Raw genomic sequence first — 22,266 nt, forward strand, 5'->3', positions numbered from 1 at the left:
GGAAGTTGAGGGGGTTTCTAAAAGGTATTTTTTCATCTATATTGCTTTTTCTGCATCCATGCTTCTTTATTGAAAAGTCAAAGTCATGATGCTTTGTACTGATTGTGCAGGTCTGTGGGTTACAGAGCCCTGCTCTATATGTCATTTGATGAATAAAATCTGTTTTCCAAAAAAAAAAAAAAGAGAGATGATATTTTACCAGCTAACCAACAAAAAAAGTAAACCAGAAAATAAAGGACATGATGTACTAAATATGTTTCAGTTCTTCACAAACCCTGTAATTTACAAAATCCCAGGATTTGTGAATGCAAAAGTGTTATGTGCAATATACTAAACTGAGAGGGGCTGCCCTTCCTAAATGTGAGTTGCAATTGCAAGTATCAATGGTTTGCAACATGCAATTGAATTCGCCAACCACTGTTCAGTTGGTAACTGATTTGCAAAGAGAAAGCTGTCCTTCGGTGACCGCTTCTTCTTTGGGAATCATGTCAGGAAGCCTTTGGGGCAAAGACAGTGGTCTAGTGGACCAGTGAATGCTACCCTTGATTTCTTCCCAAGCAGGAAACAGGTATTTTGTGTTTTTTTAAAACAGCAATAGTTCTTTAATATACACAAGCTGAAAATGTAGTGGGCAAGGACAGAGTAGTTGGATAAAAAACCTTTTCTGAGCACTCAATGGAACAGTACATGAGTGCAGGGAATTTCGAATGTGACGGTCTAATTTATCTATTGGCTCAGACTGTTTGTCCTCCTGCACCACGTTTCCCCCCTCTATCTTTTTTTGGTCCTTTTTCGTATATTTCCAGTTCTAAACTTACCACTCCAAACTGAATATACCTGATAAGAAGTACTGGTTCAAAAGTGCATTTCGAGTATGTTTATAAAAATTGGAAAGGATTGAAGTGTAGCAAATATACTCTGAGAAGGCAAAACTAAAACTGTTATGTGAGTATTATATTTAAGAGAAATGTACCAAGTCATGTTCAAAATCAAAGATAAACATGTTGTGATACAGTTGTATTAAAAATAAATCTGACATATTGATCTTGAGTAATCATGCATAAAATGGATTTCAAGCAGAAAACAAATGTATGTGGTACCTGGATATTGTCCATTTTTCAGAGTATGTATGTCAAGTGATTCCATTGAAGACATCAGTAGTATCAGTTCTTGTTCAGCCTCACTTAATTCCATGTCATAAAATCGACACTTTGCAAAAAGATGTACATATTGTTCAATGGTAGATCTAATACTTTCAATAAATCCACTACTGTTATTCAGCTGAAGGTCAATGTGTTCAGAGAGGAAAAACATAATCTCTAAATTTCTGAGATCCTTATCCGGAAATTCAAATGCATTGTTGGTGCACACTCTCAAAAGTGGAACCTTGTAATTGCTCTGGGCTGCAAACCGTGTACTGGTAAAGGAGCTCGGAATGGTAGAATGTCCTGGGGAAAGAGTCAAATATGAGGACATTTGATCTAAAGCATTTTTCACCTTCTCCATGGCATTATTAACATCCTGAAACGCCGAAGAATATTCGTGGTCGACGGTTGGGACTCCCAGAGCAGAGCAAAAATCTCCCACACTTGACAAATTAAATTTTGCATTTTGATTTGGTCCAGCTATGCATATCTCCAAACTGTTCAATAATGAGAGGCTTTCAGGATAAGCTTCCAAAAAGGACAGTACTGGGTCATGGTCTATCATTGTTTGCTCTAGAGACAGGGATTTTCCTTTGATGAACTGCAATATTACTGAGGCACACATGTGCATGGATTTACTTTGATAGGCTGCTTCAACTGCAAAATGCAGTAACATGTTCGTGAAATAGGAATGCTGCTCCTCCGTACTGCATGCCCTTATCTTTAGGATTATATTTTGCTCTACCATCTTCAAATCTGGATGGTGTTTTAAGTATTCATTGCTTCCTGAACAACAATCATATGATGTCTTCCTGTCCAATAAATTGAACAAATGGGTTAAAATTTTAGGAGTGGCCTTTGAAGAATTTCCATTAGCATACTTCAACAAATAGTGGTAGCGCCCCATGACCTTTAGAAAAGTATTTATTTGTTGTAAGTACTGGTTTCCTTTCTCCACATCAGCTTGTTCTTCAGACCCCAGAAGCTCGCCCAGCCTTTTCCCAGCTAGGAATTCTTGAAAGACAGGCATACAGAATGTGTACACTGGGTAAAGTCTTTGTGCAGAACACCTGCTCAGCAGGCCATATCTAAGAGCTTCACCTGCATTTACCCCAGAATCTGAGAGGTCTTTATCACTGAACTCAAAACGTGAATTGAAAAGACCACGAAGGGCTAGGTCTCCACATGTTGACAGTACGGCTTTTGCTTTTTCACTTTCATTTGGAAATTTCAGAGTGTTGAACAACAAATCTGCTTTACAAATGGCAGAGTCACTTGTGCTATCAGCTGGGTATTGGATACAAAAGACACAGAGGCCAAGTGCAAAAAGAGGGGTCTTGAGAGACTCTGGAAAGTCCACTGTCAGTGCCAGCTGAACGACAAACCTCTCCACAAGAGGTATGTTATGAGAAAACAAATTCTTTAGCATGTAGATTGCACTGTACACTGGAAATTCTGTGATACTTAGCACCGTCTTTGCAAACTTACGTACTCTTCCACCCATATCGTCGTGTACTGCAACCACCAAGCCCATTTTGTTGATGTGGTTCTTGTGAATCAATGTATCTATGATTTGTGGGACTAAATCCTTAGCGCCATAGTCATCAATGAGAAATAGAACCTGACTCTTTAGGCACTGGATAATTTCTGTCAGGCTGACTTCTGTTAGTGCTCCTGTCGACTTCAGCAGCTGTTGATTGATCATGTCAGACAGACCTTGTTCCCTTTCTGAGGACCTCAGGGAGAGGTAGAACACAAGTCTGAACCGGTTTAACACAGGACAGGATCCGGAGGCCCAGAGAATCGCAATCCTCCTCAGCAGAGCAGTCTTCCCACTGCCCGCTTCACCTTGTATTATGGTGATGGAGTCAAGCTCTGGAAGTACTTCAGGGAACATGTACTTTTTCAAAGGCTGATTCCTTGAGTCTTTTGAGACAATAACTATGTCTCCATAGAGGGATTTCAAATCAATTGCAGCATGAGTAGAATCCCCAAAGGATGGCATTTTTCTAAATTCAATGGCATTGTATGCTGTGGTTAGTTGTTCAAATATGTCTGTTTCTTTTTCCTGCCCTTGACAGTTTTCAAAGCTTGTGACTGTAAATAAAGAGAACAAAAAAGATATAAAGCAATGGCATTAGGTATAATATAATACAACTGGCTTCACCGCTGAAGTATTGTAGGCTTCCTGAATAACTTGTTTCAATCAGCAAACATAGTACATAAGAAAAAGCAAAGATTGTGAGCTACTACTGGAAGTTCTTTCTTTCCTGTACCCCATTGACAAAAAAGGCAATTATTTTTGTTATGCTGCTCTGAGGAATCAGGACTGTTATTGAAGGCAACAGTGATATTTAGTATAGGGAAATACTATGCCTAGCTATATGTTAAAAGTTGTTTTCCACATTGGCTGTGTGCTGTACAGTGTAGCATACATGCATACATGCAATGTGGGAAAGGTGTGGAGAAATTAAAAGATTTCTCCAACTAAACACCTTCCTTGAGGAGGCATTATATTTGGTGCAAAGCCCTGTCTACCATTGTTAATAGATAGAGCGTTTCATCAGAAACAGTTAGTGGTAGAATGGGAATGTCCATGTACCCTCCATTGTAGTGAAAAGTAGCACAAAGTGATATTTGATTAATCTTGCCAGCTACTTTCTAGAATAAATAAAGTTTTCTGCTGGGAAGTATATATCAACACAGCACCCTGTGTGACTTTACACAAGCGCAAAGTGTTGATAAATCTGCCCCAGTATGGTCCAACCAGCTAATAATTACACATCTTATAGCATTACATTGTGCACTAAGAAATTAGGGAGGCTATCGTTTTTAAATGGAAGTCTGCAGAGGGAGAAACTCTACTTTGAAAAATGCTTACAATAGTAGGCTATCACTAAGATACAAAAAATATCTAATTAGATAATATGACTTCTCCAACTTTTTAATCTGCTTCAATTTTAGTTATTGATTTACCTGAGGTATCACATAACTAACTTAGAACATTGCAAAGCTGAACAGCAGGATATACAATTATATATATTAGCTGTAATGAATATGCTACTCTCCAACATCCTCATGCTGGCAAAGCTCTTAGAAAAATGTGTAGCGAACCAACTCTGAAATCACATAGAAAACTTTCAACTACTAGATCAACATCAATCAGGCTTCCGTCAAGACCACAGCACAGAATCTGCCTTTACTCATATTGAAGACGACATACTAAAAATGCTGGATCATAACGAATCATGCCTTCTAATATTGCTTGATTTATCTGCTGCCTTTGACACAGTCAAACACGACAACCTACTGAAACTACTGGAACAAAGGATGGGCTTATCAGGGGTCGTATTACAACGGTTCTCTTCATTCATCCAAAACAGATCCTTAAGAGTCAAAATGAATCCGTCCCACACAATAACTCTTGGTGTTACTCAAGGATCCTCTCTCTCCCCCATTCTCTTTAACCTATTCCTGGAACCACTAGCAAACCTCCTAAAATCTTCTAACATCTACTACCATATGTACGTGGTTGACACTCAGCTATATCTCAAAATCGCCTCTCCAGATTGCATTATATCCCTCAATTCCATCCTACAAAATATACACCTCTGGATCATGGTTAACCACCTCAAACTCAACGCTGATAAAACTGAATTTCTTCTCATCTCTCCGCCGATTAACAACCCCAAGATTGATCTGTGGTTGAAACATCTTACAGCCCTCAAATACTCGCCCCACATCATAGACTCAGTCAGATCCTTAGGTATTACATTAGACAAACACCTAAATATGCAGGTTCACATTAGTGCAGCCACCAAAGGAGCAAACTACCAACTGAGCATTCTGCGAAAACTTACCACACGAAGATCTAAAACAAGCGGTCCAAGCCCTAGTATTACCCAGAATGGATTATGGTAGTGCCACACTATGTGGCCTACCTAGATACAGGCTGGCCCCTCTAAGAGCCTCCCTCAATGCAGCAGCAAGACCTGTCCTTGGAACTAAAAGTAATGTGCACATCTCACCAGCCCTATAAACCTTAAACTGGCTACCATACGAAGCAAGAATCCAAAAGAAAATTGCTTGCATGACGCACAAAGTGTTACACTTCAACTCCCCCAGTTACCTGGCCCAAAAGCTAAAAAAATCAGGGGGCAGCAGACTCTCACAAAGTGCGCTCACCTTGCTTCTGAAACCCCAACGAACCCACAAAAATAAAACTGGAGCTAGAGCATTCTCGGCTATCGCACCCAAGATATGGAACTCTTTACCACCGGACCATCGCCTAATTTCCTCAACCTCCGCCTTAAAAAAAGAAGCCAAATCTTAACTACTAACTAAGTTCTTACATGAAGTTAAAATATTGGTGACATTGAAAAGGTATAGATACCAAACTCTTATGTAGATTGCCCTTCCTAGTACTGGCTTTGTTCCAGTCCAATCCCTGTTAACCTATTTTTAATTTATGATATGTTCGGCTCTCACGCATATGTTTGCAGGTGATCAGACCAATTGCTAATCGTATTCTCTTCATGTAAAGTGCTCACATTCACGCTATACAAAACTTTATAAATATATGAATAACCAAGAAAGTCTAACCATCTAAATAATGAATAGGCTACTTACCAGTATGCATCTGTTCTTGGCATGTAGGGCTGCTGACATTCATATCTGTAGCATAGATCGCAGCCTAGTGTTGGGTCAGGATGATTGCACATTGTTGTCCTGGAAGAGTCTTCGAAGTATCACGAGATAGGTGGCTCCTCCCCTGGACTACAGTGCGCATGGGCATCAACTCCATCCCCAGATTGTTTTTAGCCATTGTGGCAAAGATGGAGTGTAACAGTGTAAGCGATGGCCATGCTAAGAGTGTTAAAAAAGTCTGCAGCCGCTACAGGCGCCGGGGAGGAGGGCGGGCGATATAAATGTCAGCAGCCCTACATGCCAAGAACAGATGCATACTGGTAAGTAGCATATTCAGTTCGAGGCATGTGGGCTGCTGAATTCATATTTGTAGCATAGAATACATAGCAGTCCCTCCATTAACGGCGGCCGCCTGTGCCAGCTGCAGAAGTCTGAAAAAGTGTTTTAAGAACAGCCTGCCCTACAGCTGCTTGCTGTTTGGAGTGCACATCTACACAGTAATGTTTGGTAAATGTGTGTGGTGTAGACCATGTGGCTGCTCTACAAATATCTTCCAAAGGGATATTACCAAGGAAAGCCATAGAGGCCCCCAACTTGCGAGTGGAGTGGGCTCTGGGAGGGACCGTCAAAGTGCGCTTAGCCTTGTGATAGCAAATCTGAATGCACTTGACGATCCACCTGGCTATACCTGCTTTGGAAATGGGGTTGCCTTTGTGCTGGGCTGAAAAGGCAACAAAGAGTTGTTGTGTTTTCCTAAAGTCTTTGGTCCTATCGATGTAGTACATCAAAGCTCGTTTGACATCAAGAGTGTGGAGCATTCTTTCGGCCACTGTCTCTGGGTTTTGAAAGAACGCGGGCAGTTCAATGGTCTGATTGACATGGAACTGCAAAACCACTTTAGGAAGAAATTTAGGGTTAGTGCGCAGCACCACCCTGTTTGAGTGAATCTGTATGAATGGCTCTTGTACAGTGAGCGCCTGCAGCTCACTAACACGTCGTAGAGACGTAATAGCAATAAGAACTGAATCTCACATGAATGTAGAGGGTCAAAAGGTGGGCCCATCAACCTGGTGAGGACCACATTGAGGTTCCATACAGGAGCTGGCGGGGTCCTGGGAGGGATTACCCGCTTCAGCCCTTCGAGGAAGGCTTTAATGGCAGGCACTCTGAAAACGGAGAGATGCTGCCTGTTTTGGAGATAAGCCGCTATGGCGGATAAGTGTATCCGAATGGAAGCATATGCAAGATTGCATTTGTAAAGATGCAAATCAAAGTATATGGCCTGGTTCCAAAGGATGTCCAGGACTCTAGCGCGCACTACTGAATCAAAAATGTAATCCAATAATTGCAATTTCAAATCATATTTTTATCTGGTATTTCATCCAAAATACATTTTACTCATTTGTATATCATAAGCATTGTCACATCAACTGATGAATAAATAATTATGCAATTACATACTTTTTGTCATTAATGTATAGACATAAAAATAATTATATAAAAAACCCAATGCATTTCGGGGCTACGGCCCCTTCGTCAGGGGTCTGTTGAAACAAAGAAAAAGAAGAAACTCAATTACTGATGATGCCGTAGGGGCTATGTATTAGAAATATGCATTGAGGTTTAATACATTCTTACCACTTGTTCATAAAGTATCGATTTGCGATATATCAAGAATTTCACTGGTTGTCTAAAAAGAAAGAGTATGAGGACTTAAGGTTGAGACCAAAGAATTCATTACAGATATATATAAGTATGAGCGAGCCATTTAAAAAAAATAAAGTTTGAGGGCTCACCTTCAAGTGTCGAAAAAAACGCTAGGGACCAAAAGTCCTAAACGAATAAAAAAGTAACAGAACATCACTCGATATGTTCAAAATAGAAAGTTTCACAATAGAAGCAAAAAACGGTTGGGGAAGTTAAGTTACCTGCGAGCCTTGACAGTCTTTTTAGTGGACTTGCTGAGAAGAATATAACAGTGCAGCTGCAAAACAAAAATGTGGCCGCTTTTAGTATATGCGGTAAAATGCCCATATGGAAACTCAAAGCGGAATGCGAGCGTAGTGAATCTTACCGGAGGTTGAAAGAAGATTGTTCTAAGCAGCGTGTCGACCGAGGCGAATACAATGGCAGATAGCTGCCTTGCCTATAGAGTGTTGTTTGTTTTGGGCGTTGAAAACAGTCGTCAACATAAATAGAGGACTGCAATATTATTCTGCGCGGTCGCCATTATTAAGAGGGGCCTCGATATAAAAACGGTCGCCATTGTTAAGAGGAACAACCTCTTGTATTTGAGAGTTACCGAAATGAATTTATCATCATCACCTATTATATTTAGTCTGGAAGATCCAGTAATTGAAACGAGAAAAATAGAAGGGAATGAAAGCAAGATAATAGTGCAATAAAGAACCAAGTGATAATAGAAAAAATTGTGTAAACATATATAAACAATAATATCGATCTCAATCAAATGCTGCCTATTTACAATCTATTATACATAATATTTCGCTATATTGCTGCCTATTTACAATCTGTTAGACGTAGCTATTCGCTGAAGCGCTGGTCTGTGTGAAAACCACTCATTATGTGTACCTATCACTGTGTGTTGGGATCCCAAGAGTATTTAAAAGGGGTTTATTGTAAATATTCCATTTTACAGAAAGCAAATCATTTCTAATTTATCATTAAGCCCATGAGGGGCCAGTGTCTGGAGTTTGCGTATCCAGAAGGTTTCTCTTTGGAGCAAGGTTTTGGCATTATCGATCCCTAATCGCTGGGGGACCAATTCAATGATCTGAAAACGCATTTGGGCGATTGTGTGTCCCTTTTCCATCCAATGCTTTACGAGTGGAGAGCTGTAATTTTTATTGCGTATGCGACTTTTGTGTTCAGAAAGGCGTAATTTCAGTTTCCGATCAGTTTTACCAATATATAACAGCCCGCAAGGGCACTTGATGGAGTACACTACATGCTCGGAATTACAGTTAGATGTGTGTCTAAGTTGAATTCTCTCGCCTGTGCGGGGGTGTAGTAAAGTATCCCCAGGGATAACATTATTGCAGTTTTTGCAATTGTAGCACCGCATGGTTCCTTTGTGTACTGCGGGTTGTTGATTACTTTCATCTTGTCTTGTTGCTTTGTTTAGCAATTCCAAAAGGTTGCTTGTTCTTTTATAAGCAAATAATGGCTTTTCATGAAATAATGTACCGAAGTCATTTTCTACTTGTAGAATTTCCCATCTTTTCAATATAGTCCTGCGTATATCTCTAGAGGCTGTCGAGTGTTTTGACACAAAAACCATCCTCGTATTTGTGGATTTCTCCTTCCTTTTCAATAGTTCATCTCTTGGTGTGGCTTTGATTTTCTGTATTTGTGCTTCCAATAGTTTTTTTGGGTATCCTCTATCTAAATACCGTTGTTTTTGAATTTCCAGAGTTTTACTGCATGTCACCTCATCAGATGTAATTCTCTTTATTCTCATAAATTGACTGACTGGAAGATTTCTAATCAAGTTAATCGGGTGAAAGCTGCCATACAAAAGTGCTGTGTTTTTGTCTGTTGGTTTTTTATATAGTTTTGTCTGAATTGCATTATCCACCAGTTCCACTTGTACGTCCAAAAATGGTATTGATGTTGTACTGGTTTGACTTGTGAACTGTATGCGTGGGTTTGCTAGATTCAGGCTTTCTATATTGCGTTTGAGTTCCAACTCAGATCCTTTCCAAATGATGAAAATGTCATCAATGTATCTTTTATAATACACGGTGTTTTCTTGCCAGGTTATATCTTCTAGGATGTAGTCTAGTTCAAACTTTGCCATGAATATATTTGCATAGATACATGCTCCGGGAAAGCCCATGGCGGTTCAACTCAGTTGATTGTAGTATTTGTTTTGCCAAAAAAAATAGCTGTTGTTTAAACAGAATTCCAATAGCTGCATAATCATGTATTTCAGTTCGTTAGGTTTGTCCATTCGCAATAGGGTCCATTCCATGGCCTCTATTCCTTGTTTGTGGGGAATAGACGTGTACAAAGATATCACGTCGATAGTGCATAATATCCAGTTTACGCTTTCATCCAATGTAATCGTTGATAAACTCTTCATAAAGTCTGATGTGTCTTCCAGGTATGTTGGCCATTGGTGAATAAATGGTTGCATATGTGCGTCTATAAAAATCCCCAAATTTTCAAAACTCGATGAGCATCCAGAAACTATAGGTCTCATGGGAGGATTATGTAGGTGTTTGTGTATCTTGGGTAGAAAATACAGTTTAGGTCTTCTAGGGTACAGTTGTCTTAAGTAGCGTTTTGTAGTATTGTTAATCCAATTGAGTTCCTCTGCCTTTTCTAAAATGCTGTCTAGGGTTTGCGAGATCTCAAGTGTTGGATCACTTTCCAATTGTGCATAAATGTTCTCATCTTGAACATGTTCATTCCCTTTGTTTAAGTAGAATTCTGAATCCATAATGACTAGACCTCCCCCTTTGTCTGCCTTCTGAATCACTATTGTTTGGGTGTTCGCCAGAGCTTGAATTGCACTGCGTTCAGCTTGTGTCATGTTGTTCAGTTTGCTCTTGTACTGTAGTTTATGTAGATCAACTTTGACTAATATTTCGAAAGTGTCAAGACTTTTATGGGACACCGGGGCAATGAAGTTACTCTTAGGTTTGAATTGGTCTGTTGTGTTGTCCTTGTTGGTGATTGGATTTAATATCGTGAAGAAATGTTTCAGTCTCAAAATTCTCATAAATTTATAAAATGCCACTTCTGTTTCTAATTCGTTGGTTCGATATGTACCAACGAAAGATATACCTTTGTTCAGCAGGCATTCTTCAAATTTAGATAATGGATATCCGGATATATTGATTACTAGGTTCTGGTCTGGCTCCGTGGGCCCGTCTTTTTGGCCAATTCCTTTTCCTTTTCCCTTTCCTCGTCGCGTTTTTTGTCGCTTTGTGATATCGGAGGTTGATCTGGTGGTTTTGTGGGTGTTTGTCCCTTCTCTAAAAAAGTATTGGTTGAGGATGCGGATTTGTAAAGATGCAACAAATAACATATGATGTTGGGAATGGACGCATCAAGTGGGCTGATGTGGCGTTCAGTACAGTAAATGACAAACCGCTTCCATTTGGCTGCATAGCAGGCTCTAGTGGTGGGCTTTCTCGCCTCCCGAATGATATCCATGCATTCAGGAGGTAATTCAAGGTAGCCAAACTCCAAGACTTCAGGAGCCAGATCGCCAGATTGAGCTGTTGCGGATCTGGATGTTGAATGTTGCCATGGTTCTGCGTCAAAAGTCTGGGTGTGAGGTGCAGGCGTTGATGCGGTACCACGGAGAGTTCTAGAAACGTGGTGTACCATGGCTGGCTTGCCCACGTTGGAGCAACCAGGACGAGTGTCATCGAGTGTTGCCTTAGCTTTCTTGCCACCAGCGGTATGAGAGGTGCTGGGGGAAAAGCGTACGCAAATCTGCCTGACCAGTTCATCCATATTGCATTGCCTTGCGACTGTGGGTGAGGGAACCTGGCGGCAAAGCTTTGGCATTTTGCGTTTTCCCTTGTGGCGAACAGGTCTATCTCTGGATGACCCCACTGCTGGAAGTACGGGTGGAGTACTGATGGATGTATCTCCCACTCGTGCATTTGGTGGCTGTACCTGCTGAGCAGGTCCGCCATCTGATTGTCTGTGCCCGGGAGGTGTTCCGCCATGAGGAAGATGTTCCTCTGAATGGCCCACTTCCACATGCTTTGAGCCAGATGAGACAACTGTGGAGAGTGTGTACCTCCCTGCTTCTGGATGTAGTACATGGCCGTCATGTTGTCCGTCCGGATCAACACGACCTTGTTGCACAGATGTACTTTGAATGCTTTCAGTGCCATGAAGATTGCCATCAGTTCTAGGTAGTTGATGTGCATCTTCTTTTGATGCATTGTCCATAGTCACTGCACCGTGTAGTGGAGTACATGAGCTCGCCATCCCTGGAGAGACGCGTCCGCCGTCAGGATAATCTGTGGGACAGGCTCTTGGAACGGTCGGCCCTTGCAAAGGTTGTGTGGATTCCACCAATGCAGAGAGTTGTATGCCCGACCGGTCACCAACACTAGGTCTTTCAACTGCCCCTGAGCCTGAGTCCACTGATTCGCTAAGCATTCCTGGAGCGGACGCATATGTAACCTCGCGTGCGGGACTATGAAAATGCAGGAGGCCATCATGCCTATCAACTGCATGAACACTCTCGCAGGAAGCGAGTGTTGCGGTCTGAACTGTTGGATCAGCGCTTGGATGTTGTGGATCCGCGCTGAAGTTGGCTGAGCCGTGGCTGCCAGAGTATTGATCGTCGCACCCAGATATTGCCGCACATGGGCCGGCTGAAGGTGCGACTTTGGATAGTTTAGTGAGAAGCTCAGACCGTGAAGAAGGTGAATGGTGTGGGACATGTCGGCGGCGCACTGCTGGGCTGACTTTGCCTGAACCAGCCAGTCGTCCAGATAAGGGTAGACATGTACGTTTTGTCTCCTGAGGTGCGCCGCCACTGTCGCCAGACACTTGGTGAACACTCTGGGGGCCGTGGTCACCCCGAAAGGAAGGACCTTGAATTGATAATGCAGAGTTTGAATGGTGAATCTGAGGTATTTTTTGTGTGATGGATGGAGTGGAATGTGGAAGTAAGCATCCTCGAGGTCCAAGGTTGCGAGGAAGTCCCCCTGAGTGAGTAACGGAAGAACTTGTTGCAGCGTTAGCATGTGGAAGTGTTCTGAGAGAATGTACTGGTTTAGGGGCCGGAGGTCGAGAATAGGCCTGAGGGACCCGTCCTTCTTCGGGATTAAGAAGTACAGGGAGTACACTCCTGTGCCTTCTTCCTCCACTGGCACGAGCTCTATAGCGCCCTTTTGCAGCATGACAAGAACCTCCTGCTGCAATAAGTGCAAATGCTCTGTGGACATAGGACGGTGTTTTGGTGGTATGTTGGGTGGAGTGGATGTGAGCTCCAAACAATAACCGAACAGGATAAGTTTCCTGACCCACCTGTCTGTGGTGATGGATTTCCAGACCGGCAGGAACTGCTGGAGTCTCCCCCCGACAGGTGTGGAATGGTCGGGGGGCAGTGACAGGGCGTCACTGTTTGTTGGAGGTGGAGGAACGGGAGTTGTTGTTGCCCCTGCCTCTGCCCTTGGAATTGTTGCCTCGATAACCTCCTCTACTTTGTTTGGGGTAAGAGGATTGCGCCCCACCTTTATTGAATTGTGTTTGCTGGGACATCTGGCCTCTGGAAACACCTCTATTGCCTGAGCGACGAAAAGTGCTCCCCCTAAACTGTTGGGACTGGAGAGCTCCCATGGACTTCGCAGTCTCTGTATCCTTCTTTATTTTCTCCAAGGTGGTATCCACCTCAGGACCAAATAATCTGTCAGGGTTTACCGGCTGGTTGAGGATGGTAGTTTGGATCTCAGGCTTAAACCCGGAGATTCGGAGCCATGCCTGACGTCTTAACATCACACTGGTGTTAATTGCCCTGGCTGCAGTGTCCGCAACGTCTAGTGCACACTTAATTGAAGCGTTGGAGATGAGCTTCCCTTCCTGGATAAGCATCTCCGCAGCCTCCTTATATTGGTCTGGGAGATGTTGCAACAGGGTCTCTAGTGTGTCGTAGTGTGCCCTATCGTACCGAGCCAAGAGTGCCTGCGTGTTAGAGATACGCCAGATATTGGCCGCCTGAGCTGCTACTCTTTTCCCCCGATGCCTCCAGCACTTTGGACTCTTTGTCCGGGGGAGGAGCTTCACCAGTGGTCTGCGAATTCGCCCTTTTGCGGGCATTAGAAACGACCAGGGAGTCCAATGGCAACTGGCCTTTGATGTATGTTGGATCGCCAGGTGCCGGTCGGTATTTCTTTTCAATTCTAGGGTTGACCACCCTTGCCCGTGTGGGTTCTTTGAAGATGTCCGCAGCATGCTTCAGGACCCCTTTTAGCATTGGGAGAGTTTTCACAGTCTTTTCAGCTGCTGAAAAAGTGTCAAAGAGGAAGTCCACCTCCACAGGGTCAGCATGCAGTTCCACGTCGTGGTTCTTTTCCACTCTTTCGATCAAGGCATTGAATGCCGCAGAATTCTCAGTGGGAGAGGTCTTGACATTGTACACCTGAGGGTCAAGTGCGGGTTGCTGATCCCCCTGGTCACCTGCGTCCACCCACGAGTCCTGTTGTTCATCAGGATCTGTGTGGGCCGGGAAGTTGTATTCCTCGTCCTGATCCCCAGCATCTTCGGCATCCGAATAAGTTGGTGAGGGTGTGGCAACTCTTTGAGGCCGAGGAGCCAGTGGTTCGACCAAGACCGGTGAATCCGAAGCAGGCTTTTTGCGCTTTAGAGGAATGGTGTATGACTCTAAATGCGTTGTCGCAGTAATTTTCCGTTTGTAAAGCATAAGCTTCCCGGTGTTGGCATCGATGAAACGCTCCGACTGATCCTCCACCAATGGTGGTCGATGCTTCAAGCCCCCAGCCGGGAGAGCAGGCTTCGACCCCACAGCACCTTGCAAGTTCGCTTCGGACACCGCCCGTGGTGCGAAGGCTTTCGGTGCCACCTTCGGCGGCAATATGAAGAGGATTGGCGTCGATGACTTGGAGGTGGGGACCGACTGCTTCGGTGCGGAAGGTGCCTTGGGGTCTTCCGCTGAAGCCTTGTCCCTGATACGTTTGAGGGAGTCCGAGACCTGCTTCGTGAAGGAAGCAGACGGCTTCGTCGACACGACAGACGATCTTGGTCCACCAACGTGTGCAGACTCGAGCGTCGATGACTTGGGCTGTTCCTGCCGAGGCTTTATCGTGTCGGCGGCCTGTGTAACCGTCTTTGGGGCCCCAGTCTCGGGATCGACGCCCTTGCTGGTCTTCGGCTCGACGCCGTTTGCGGACCTCGGCTCGATGCCTTTGCCCGGCTCCGGCTCGACGCCTGTCCTGGACTTCGGCTCGACGCCTTTGCTCGACTGTGGCTCGACGCCTTTTTTGGACTTCTGCTCGACGCCCTTGGTCAGCTGTGGCTGGACGCTTTTCCCCGACTTCGCCGGGTCGACAGGTTTCTTCGGCCTGGGTTGTCCCGACACCTCGGAAGGCGAGGGTGTTGACGGGGGAGCAGACGTTTTCGGTTTCGATGGCGTTTGAACCACTTTCGGTAGTGTTGACACTGAAGGTTTCACTTTCGGTTTCGTTTTGGGCAATGGCGGCGCCGCCGAAGTGTCCGTAGCCGGGCCGAGAGGCGGGGCCGTGGATCCTGGTAGAAGGTCTTGGGTAAGGCCGATTGGCGATCCCTCGACCTGAGCCTTCGTAAGTGTTCGAACGGGGCATAGCTCTTCCTCTGAGCTATCTTCCATGGCCCCAGTGTCGTCTCCTACCTCGTCGACGACTTCTTCTACGTGTAGGCCTTCGACATCCACTTGATCGTCGTAGCCGATTTCCTCCGCCGGAGGTGAAATCTGCAGCTGAACTTCGTGTACGTCTGCTTCCTCCCTGTCGAAGATGTCCACTGGTGCCGGGGCCGACTGCCGGGCCTCCATGCGCGCCACGCGCCGAAGCCGAATCGTCTTCTTCGAACGAAACCGTGAGCAAGCCATACAGTTGGCTTCATCGTGGTCCGGCGACAGGCACTTGTTGCACACCGGGTGGACGTCGATGTGTGGGTACTTCGACCCGCACACGGGACACTTCTTGAACGGGCTCCGTTCCATGTCGCGTCGTCGAGGGTCTTGCTGCGTCGACTGGGCCTCGAGAACCAAAGAGTCACGCGACTCCCTGGATGTCTAACTCGGGAGGCGAGTCTGAACAGAACCGGGCACCGAACGCAAACAATACCGACGATAGGAAAAAAGGGCCTTTTGGCCTAGATAAAGTTTATTGTCGATTCCGAACTGGAGAGAACAAAAGTACATCCGAACCCAATGGCGAAAAAAAACAATCTGGGGATGGAGTCGATGCCCATGCGCACTGTAGTCCAGGGGAGGAGCCACCTATCTCGTGATACTTCGAAGACTCTTCCAGGACAGAATGTGCAATCATCCGGACTCAACACTAGGCGGCGATCTATGCTACAGATATGAATTCAGCAGCCCACATGCCTCGAACATAAAAGAACTGTTGTCCACTTAGTGATTCCCATTGGCACAACAGACAACAGAAGAGAAGGGCGTGTTGTCTACGTGTCACCTGAAACCCCCTCAGTAGAAAACTCTACATTATTAACAGTTACTGATCTACAGCCTTGTGTTGCTATGCACTGCAATCACCTCCCTTTATGCATGAATAAGCTCTTCAAGGGGGTTGAGGCGACATGGGAAGCAATAAACAATATTGCATTTAGCCAGTGATCCCCCATCCTGTGTAGTGATCAAGAATAATATATATACCTGAGGGCAACATAGCCCAGCAAGTAAAGTTGCAGCACTGTGATGCACTACTTAACGTGAAAGGGAGGGGGCAGAACTGTACCATATTTTCAAAGAAATAGTGCAGTTCTTATTTCTCCTTGCGCTGGCGCAGTTAGTGCTGTCTAGTGCCAATGCAGGCACCCTCTGCGTCATATTGCAATGGTACTTGTGTTATGGTCGAGATTGTTTTTTTACAGGAAGGTATACCTTCCTACACAAACAAAATGCAAAATGCAGCACACATGCAAAGAGGAAATAACAAGGACGAAAAATGATACTTCTGCTTGTTATGACAACCTCCGGCAGGTGCACCATTTTGTCACCAACCTATGTCTACACCTCTTTGTAAGTATGAGTTTGAGTCAAAATCCATGGGTGGATTCACAGGAAGGTGCATGCACCAACCATGGAACGCCTCTGAGATGCAAAATAGCACAAAGCAGCGCTGCCTTGTGTTACTTTTTTTTACAAAGCCACACAAATGGACAGTTGCATGGCTTTGTAAATACAAAAAAGGATTTTGCATCGGGCTGCATCAAAAAATTGATGTAGCCCTGATGCAACATGTTTGTAAATCTGGGCCATGGTTTCCTGAAATCTGGTCTCACAACTACCCGCTCATCCTTCCCTCGAAAGAAACCACAGCAGGAAATACCAGATATCAAAGCTGCTATTCAAGCTAACAGCTTTCCATAGATGCAATAAACAACATATAGATTTATAGATGAGTAACTAGATATGTTATTCACCAGTGGTTTTTGAGTGCAGGTGATTTGCAAAAACCTGCCACACGTACAGTGATGATCGTCCGTATAGCGAGCTCCATAGACATCGCAGCGGATCATTCACCCTAGACTGAGCAGGGCTCTGCAGCCATATCTTGCAAGGTTGCCACCAAACATTGTGGAGGAGAACGAGGTTTCTCCATTGGCAGGATCACAGTTAGCGCCCTCCTCTAACTCAAGCTTCAAGTTTATTGCATCTTTGTTTTCACATAGTATTTAAACATCATGTAAACCTCTTTTAGAGGAGGCCATAATCACAGGGAAAACATTTCACTAAGAAGAGTTATCCTAGGGATTCTCAAGTTCACAGCCATATTAAAGTCATTACCAGCAGCACAAAAACTTCTCAGCAAAACATGAAATTCCCTGCATGCACTTTGTAATTCTCATCAGCTCATGAATCTCCTAATCAGCACAAAATTCCATATTCTTCTTACTCATCACACAATCAATTCCAGTCTTCTGTACTTCAGTCCATGGAACTAAATGCTGCGACTTGAATCTTGCAAACTCACTTTGCCACTAGATTCAAACTAGCCTGGCTGATGAGGGCTGTTAGACTGAATCCGGTCCCACGATGCTTGTTTCTGGTCCAGGGAAGACATGGCTCGGCAGTTCGGGCTGGACTGTTTCCATAAGGCACAGGGTCAAGACTGATTGGCATATAGCTTTGCATATAGCTGTGTCTGAACTGGGGTAGCGAAGTTAGCTAAAGACAGGGGCGTAAAACAGGCCCCCGCAGCCCACGCGGTGCGGGGGGGCCCGAAGCTCCAGGGGGCCCTCTCGGCACTGCACTCTGTCCGGAGAGCTCTATTTGAGCCTGGAGGGGGCCCCTCTACATACCTTGCAGGGAGGCCCCCTCAATTTTCGTTACACCAGTGGCTAAAGAAAGATGATGGATTCAACCCAGATCTGTTACTGGGTGTGAGTGTCTGAAAAGTTCCAGCTCTCTGTCCATCATCTCCTTGTGTTTGCTTTGTTCACCCTAAGTTGGCAGGGTATGCCCAGACGTGGGTCCCTTGCTCACTTTGCCACTGGATTCAAGTTAGCCTGGCTGACGAGGGCTGTTAGCCCGAAACTGGTTCCAGGATGCTTGTTTCCAGTCCAGGAAGATATGGCTTGGCAGTTCGGGCTGGACTGTTCCCATGAGGCACAGGGTCAACACTGATTTGCATATAGCTGTGTCTAAACTGGGGTGGCGAAGTGAGCTAAAGAATGATGATGGATTCAACCCAGATCTGTGACTGTGGGTGAGTGTCTGAAAAGTTTCAGCGGTCCATCCATCATCTCCTTGTGTTTACCACCTGAATCTTCCCATGAGAATGTTATTGGCATTAACCATTGATAAATGATTGAGGTTCCACAGTTGAGGAAGTCTTATGAGCAACACAGAGCCACGACTGATCATCACACATCTCAGATACACCTTGCTTTGCAAACAAGATAAATGCAAGTAGCCATCTTTTGTACAGGACTCCAAAGGACACTCTGTGTCAGACAAGTAATTTGTTCTAAGGGACATAACTGTAACAACACTATCGTAGACAAGGGTAAGTGCTGGAAGAGCTATTGAGCCCCATGATCCAAGAGAACTTCTGATCAGGGGTCAGTCCTAACCCAAATGTATTGTAAAGCTTTTAGCATAGCTGGAGGCCTACCAGTAAAGTATAGAAAATGCTCTGGTAGGTGTAAATGGGTGACTGAAATCTGATTAAGGGATGGGGTGGGTGGAGCTCTGTACCCTCATGTAAACCTATGCCATGTTTATCAGTGTCCTAAATAGATACAATTGGGTCATTAAGAAGTTTTTAAAACATATTTATAAGAGAATACATCATTATGATAAAGGTGTGTGAATAACTGTGCAGGTTACTACATACATCACCATTATGAACATACTGATCCTACCAGTAAAGGTGAGGTGGGCACAGCTCTGACTCTAGAACGAGAAGTGAATATGGGACACTTATTAGACATCTGTGTTCTTACCAGCTATTTTTTGACATAATTGTGGGATTCAGGGGATGACGCAACCCATGTACTTACCTTGTAGTGATGAGAGGCACTATGTTCCCAAACTGCTTTTTCTGCCATGGTAAATGAATTGGGAGACCCTGTGTTGTTATGTATAAAGCAAGCATTTAAATCCTTTCAGGAGGATATTCTTGAATGAACACACCCATACCGCCACAACACGCACTCACTGTTGGCACATGGGAAAAGGTGTACTCTCAAACAACAACAGTGAAGCTTAACATCACATCCATGGATCCCTGTCTCTGTGCATGCATCGGCTTGACATCCGTGATCCCTTTCAACATCAACAATGGTTGACCATGCAGGTGTTACGAGACACATGACCTGCACATATTGTCATGTTAAAATGTTGGGAGTGCAGTAGTGACCAAACTGATTTATCTCTTATATGCAGTTGTCTAGCATTAGATATCTCTGAACATTTACCCTCTTGTGGCACCCACATTTTGGGATCATGTTGAAAAGTGTGGATTGATTGTCTCGTCAGCCTCCTTGAGTCAATGACGAAAATAGATATGATGTCGAAAAAGCTCCCTGATGCTTCAGCTTGCTGCTAATGATGTTCATACATTTTTTCAAACTCTGATGAACATGGTTTGAAGAATGATTGTGGTGCTGTAGAGTTGGTCTTTTGTGTATTGCATCCTGCAGGTCATCAGCTATGAAAGGTCAGTCTGTCATCACATTTAAGGGGGAGAGGAAATTAACACACACACCATGGTTAATATATTTGTTACCTAGTCTTTTAAGGTTGCAGGTCAGCTTAATAGCCCAGAGAGATTCTCAGGGAACTGGGCATCTCACTGAATCAGGCAGGCTGAATCAGGTTAAGGCACATAAAATGGCCAGTGTAAGGGCTATGCACATTCAGTGGGAATGAGTGGGTCTGGTGAACAGAAGTCAGTGGAGTTCATCGCATGGAAGGGACCCATCAAAAATGGTTCAGATCTCTCAAGCCGGATGGAATGCTCGAATGCAGAAACAGTGCCCATAAAAAACCCTGCACATGGATCACTCTGCGAAAAAAGCAAGCATTTTGCCATTGTGTGCATAAATACAGGACAAGCAAAAGTGAGGATGTGATCAGAAACTGAAGGCAAGAGAAGAAGTGAAATAATAGACTATGGGCTAGATGTAGGTAATTCTAATTTACCGAATCATAAATACCGAAATTTACCGATTCGGTATTTATGAATAGGTAAATTAGAAGTAGGCAGATGTAGGTAAATTTTATTTTACATTTACAGAATCTGTAAGATTCGGTACTTACCGATTCGGTAAATACCGAATCGGTATTGCCCATTGATTCCTATGGGCCTTGAAGCCCATAGGAATCAATGGGCAATACCGATTCGGTATTTACCGAATCGGTAAATACCGAATCCTGCAAGGGTGCAGGGGGTGTCACTTTGACACCCTCTAGCACCCCAAGTACAGGCTTGTGTGACATGTGGCACACATGCATGCCCTAAGGGCATGTCTGTGTGTCACATGGCACAGGTGTGCATGCACAGATGTGCATGCACACCTGAATTCGGATTGTGTGGTAAAATACCGACTCTTAAGGGCCTGTGGCACTCTCTGAAGTGCTAGCTACATCTATATATAGCCGATTCTGTAATTTTAAGCCCCCTACATTGCAAAACCCAAATACCGGTTCGGCCGAATTCGGCTGTTACCGACCGGTATTAGGGCTCCTACATCTGGCCCTATGTCTATTACTGCGACTCTATTGAGGTTGTATAGCAACATTTCAGTTTCAATAATATCGACCTGCACTTATATTCAGTCAAGAATAGTGACTACCTACATATCTTCCATGAAAGCATAAGAAGGTAAGTACAGACTTACTATTTTTAACTTCAAATTTACTTACCTCATGTTGGAAGTTGACATTGTGGAATGGATGTTATTAGAAGTAAGTTTAGAAATTAAATATTGTAGTTGAACACCCTCCAGTGACAGCAAATCTCATGAAGTATGAATGTTTCTATTTGTCAAGGATGAAATGTGCAAAGTTGAAATTCAAGAGCCGGCATTATCAGTGCTAATAGTCATAAGGAAGACGCCTGTCAATGTGACAGCCTTGAAACTAAATTTAGAAGCTTAAGTCAAAACCAGGACAGAATGAGGGGTCAACGAATATACATGGCTACCTGGGTGTGGGGCTCATCCGGTTGAGGGACACATTGCCTATGCGACCCAGTACAAATCAAATCATGTAACTACAAAGGAGTTAGTGACTATTGCATGGACTGGCCCATTGCTGAGCCGCAAAATGACGCCCATTCTTTTTCTTTCTCCGTTTCCTCATATGTGAGGTGAATGACATCCTAGGTTGAGTTCATGTTAAGGGTGTTTAGTTACACCTTGATAACATATTGATGACAAACTGCAGGCATGGGCATTATTACAAACCATCCACAAGGAAGAAAAGATGTAAAAGAACTTCCAAAATCTCATAGATGATGACATTATACAACAAAGTTTAACATCCTGGGTTTTCTCCATACTTATCAAAAGAAAATCAGCTATGCAGCGGAGTGAATTCTGAATTTTTATGGACATGAGGCTCATCACTAAAATGATAAATCTAGAAAAACACTTAACCTCGCCCCCCTCCCCCATCAATGACAACATGAAAAGTAGGAATGACTTTCTTTCACAAGCTACACCTTAATGTTTATATACAAGGGTCTGGCAAAGAAGTGAGAAGGAACCGGTATTCCTAATCGTACTCCTATGTTTTGTACCGCGGTGGCTATATTGATCAGTAGCAAAGTTTCATTCTAAATGATGGCGGTGGGAAATGACATGGAGGTGTAACCTATAATGATGTGTGGAATTTAGGATGGGAAAGAAATATGTGTGTTGAATGTGTATGCCCCACATATGGTTAATATGGTGTTTTTCCAGAAGTTACTAAAAGTGCTAACACCACATGTTACTGGTAGAACACTTTAATTGTCACAAATGAGAGACAGGTTTCGCCCTGAAGGATTGATCTCATAGATAAGTTATCAGTACTATTATTGCACTTGTTAGTAATCACACTGTAGGCATCCGAAGCGATCAACACAAAGGGGATCACTGCTTCTCCTTTTATTAACCTCCTTCCCGACCTGGGTCATAGAGTAGATTAGATATATTTTTATGAGCCCCGAACTGTACAATCGGTATTCTGAAACAAATTGTCTGGTTAGGATTCTGTTTCATCACACTCCACTTCCCTCCCTCGCAG

The 22,266-nt window shown here is 44.0% G+C and overlaps 1 protein-coding gene across 1 annotated transcript in view; it reads right to left on the reverse strand.

Moving 5' to 3' along the window:
- LOC144818170 (baculoviral IAP repeat-containing protein 1-like) overlaps nt 1-22,266 on the reverse strand; it is a 699,834-nt gene that overhangs the window by 458,398 nt on the left and 219,170 nt on the right. The window contains exon 9 of the mRNA XM_078675292.1: nt 1,101-3,242. Within this exon, the coding sequence (XP_078531418.1) occupies nt 1,101-3,242 (2,142 nt within the window). The remainder of the gene's footprint in view (nt 1-1,100; nt 3,243-22,266) is intronic.

This window comes from Lissotriton helveticus, chromosome 2_1 (genome assembly GCF_964261635.1).
Source record: "Lissotriton helveticus chromosome 2_1, aLisHel1.1, whole genome shotgun sequence".
NCBI lineage: Eukaryota > Metazoa > Chordata > Amphibia > Caudata > Salamandridae > Lissotriton > Lissotriton helveticus.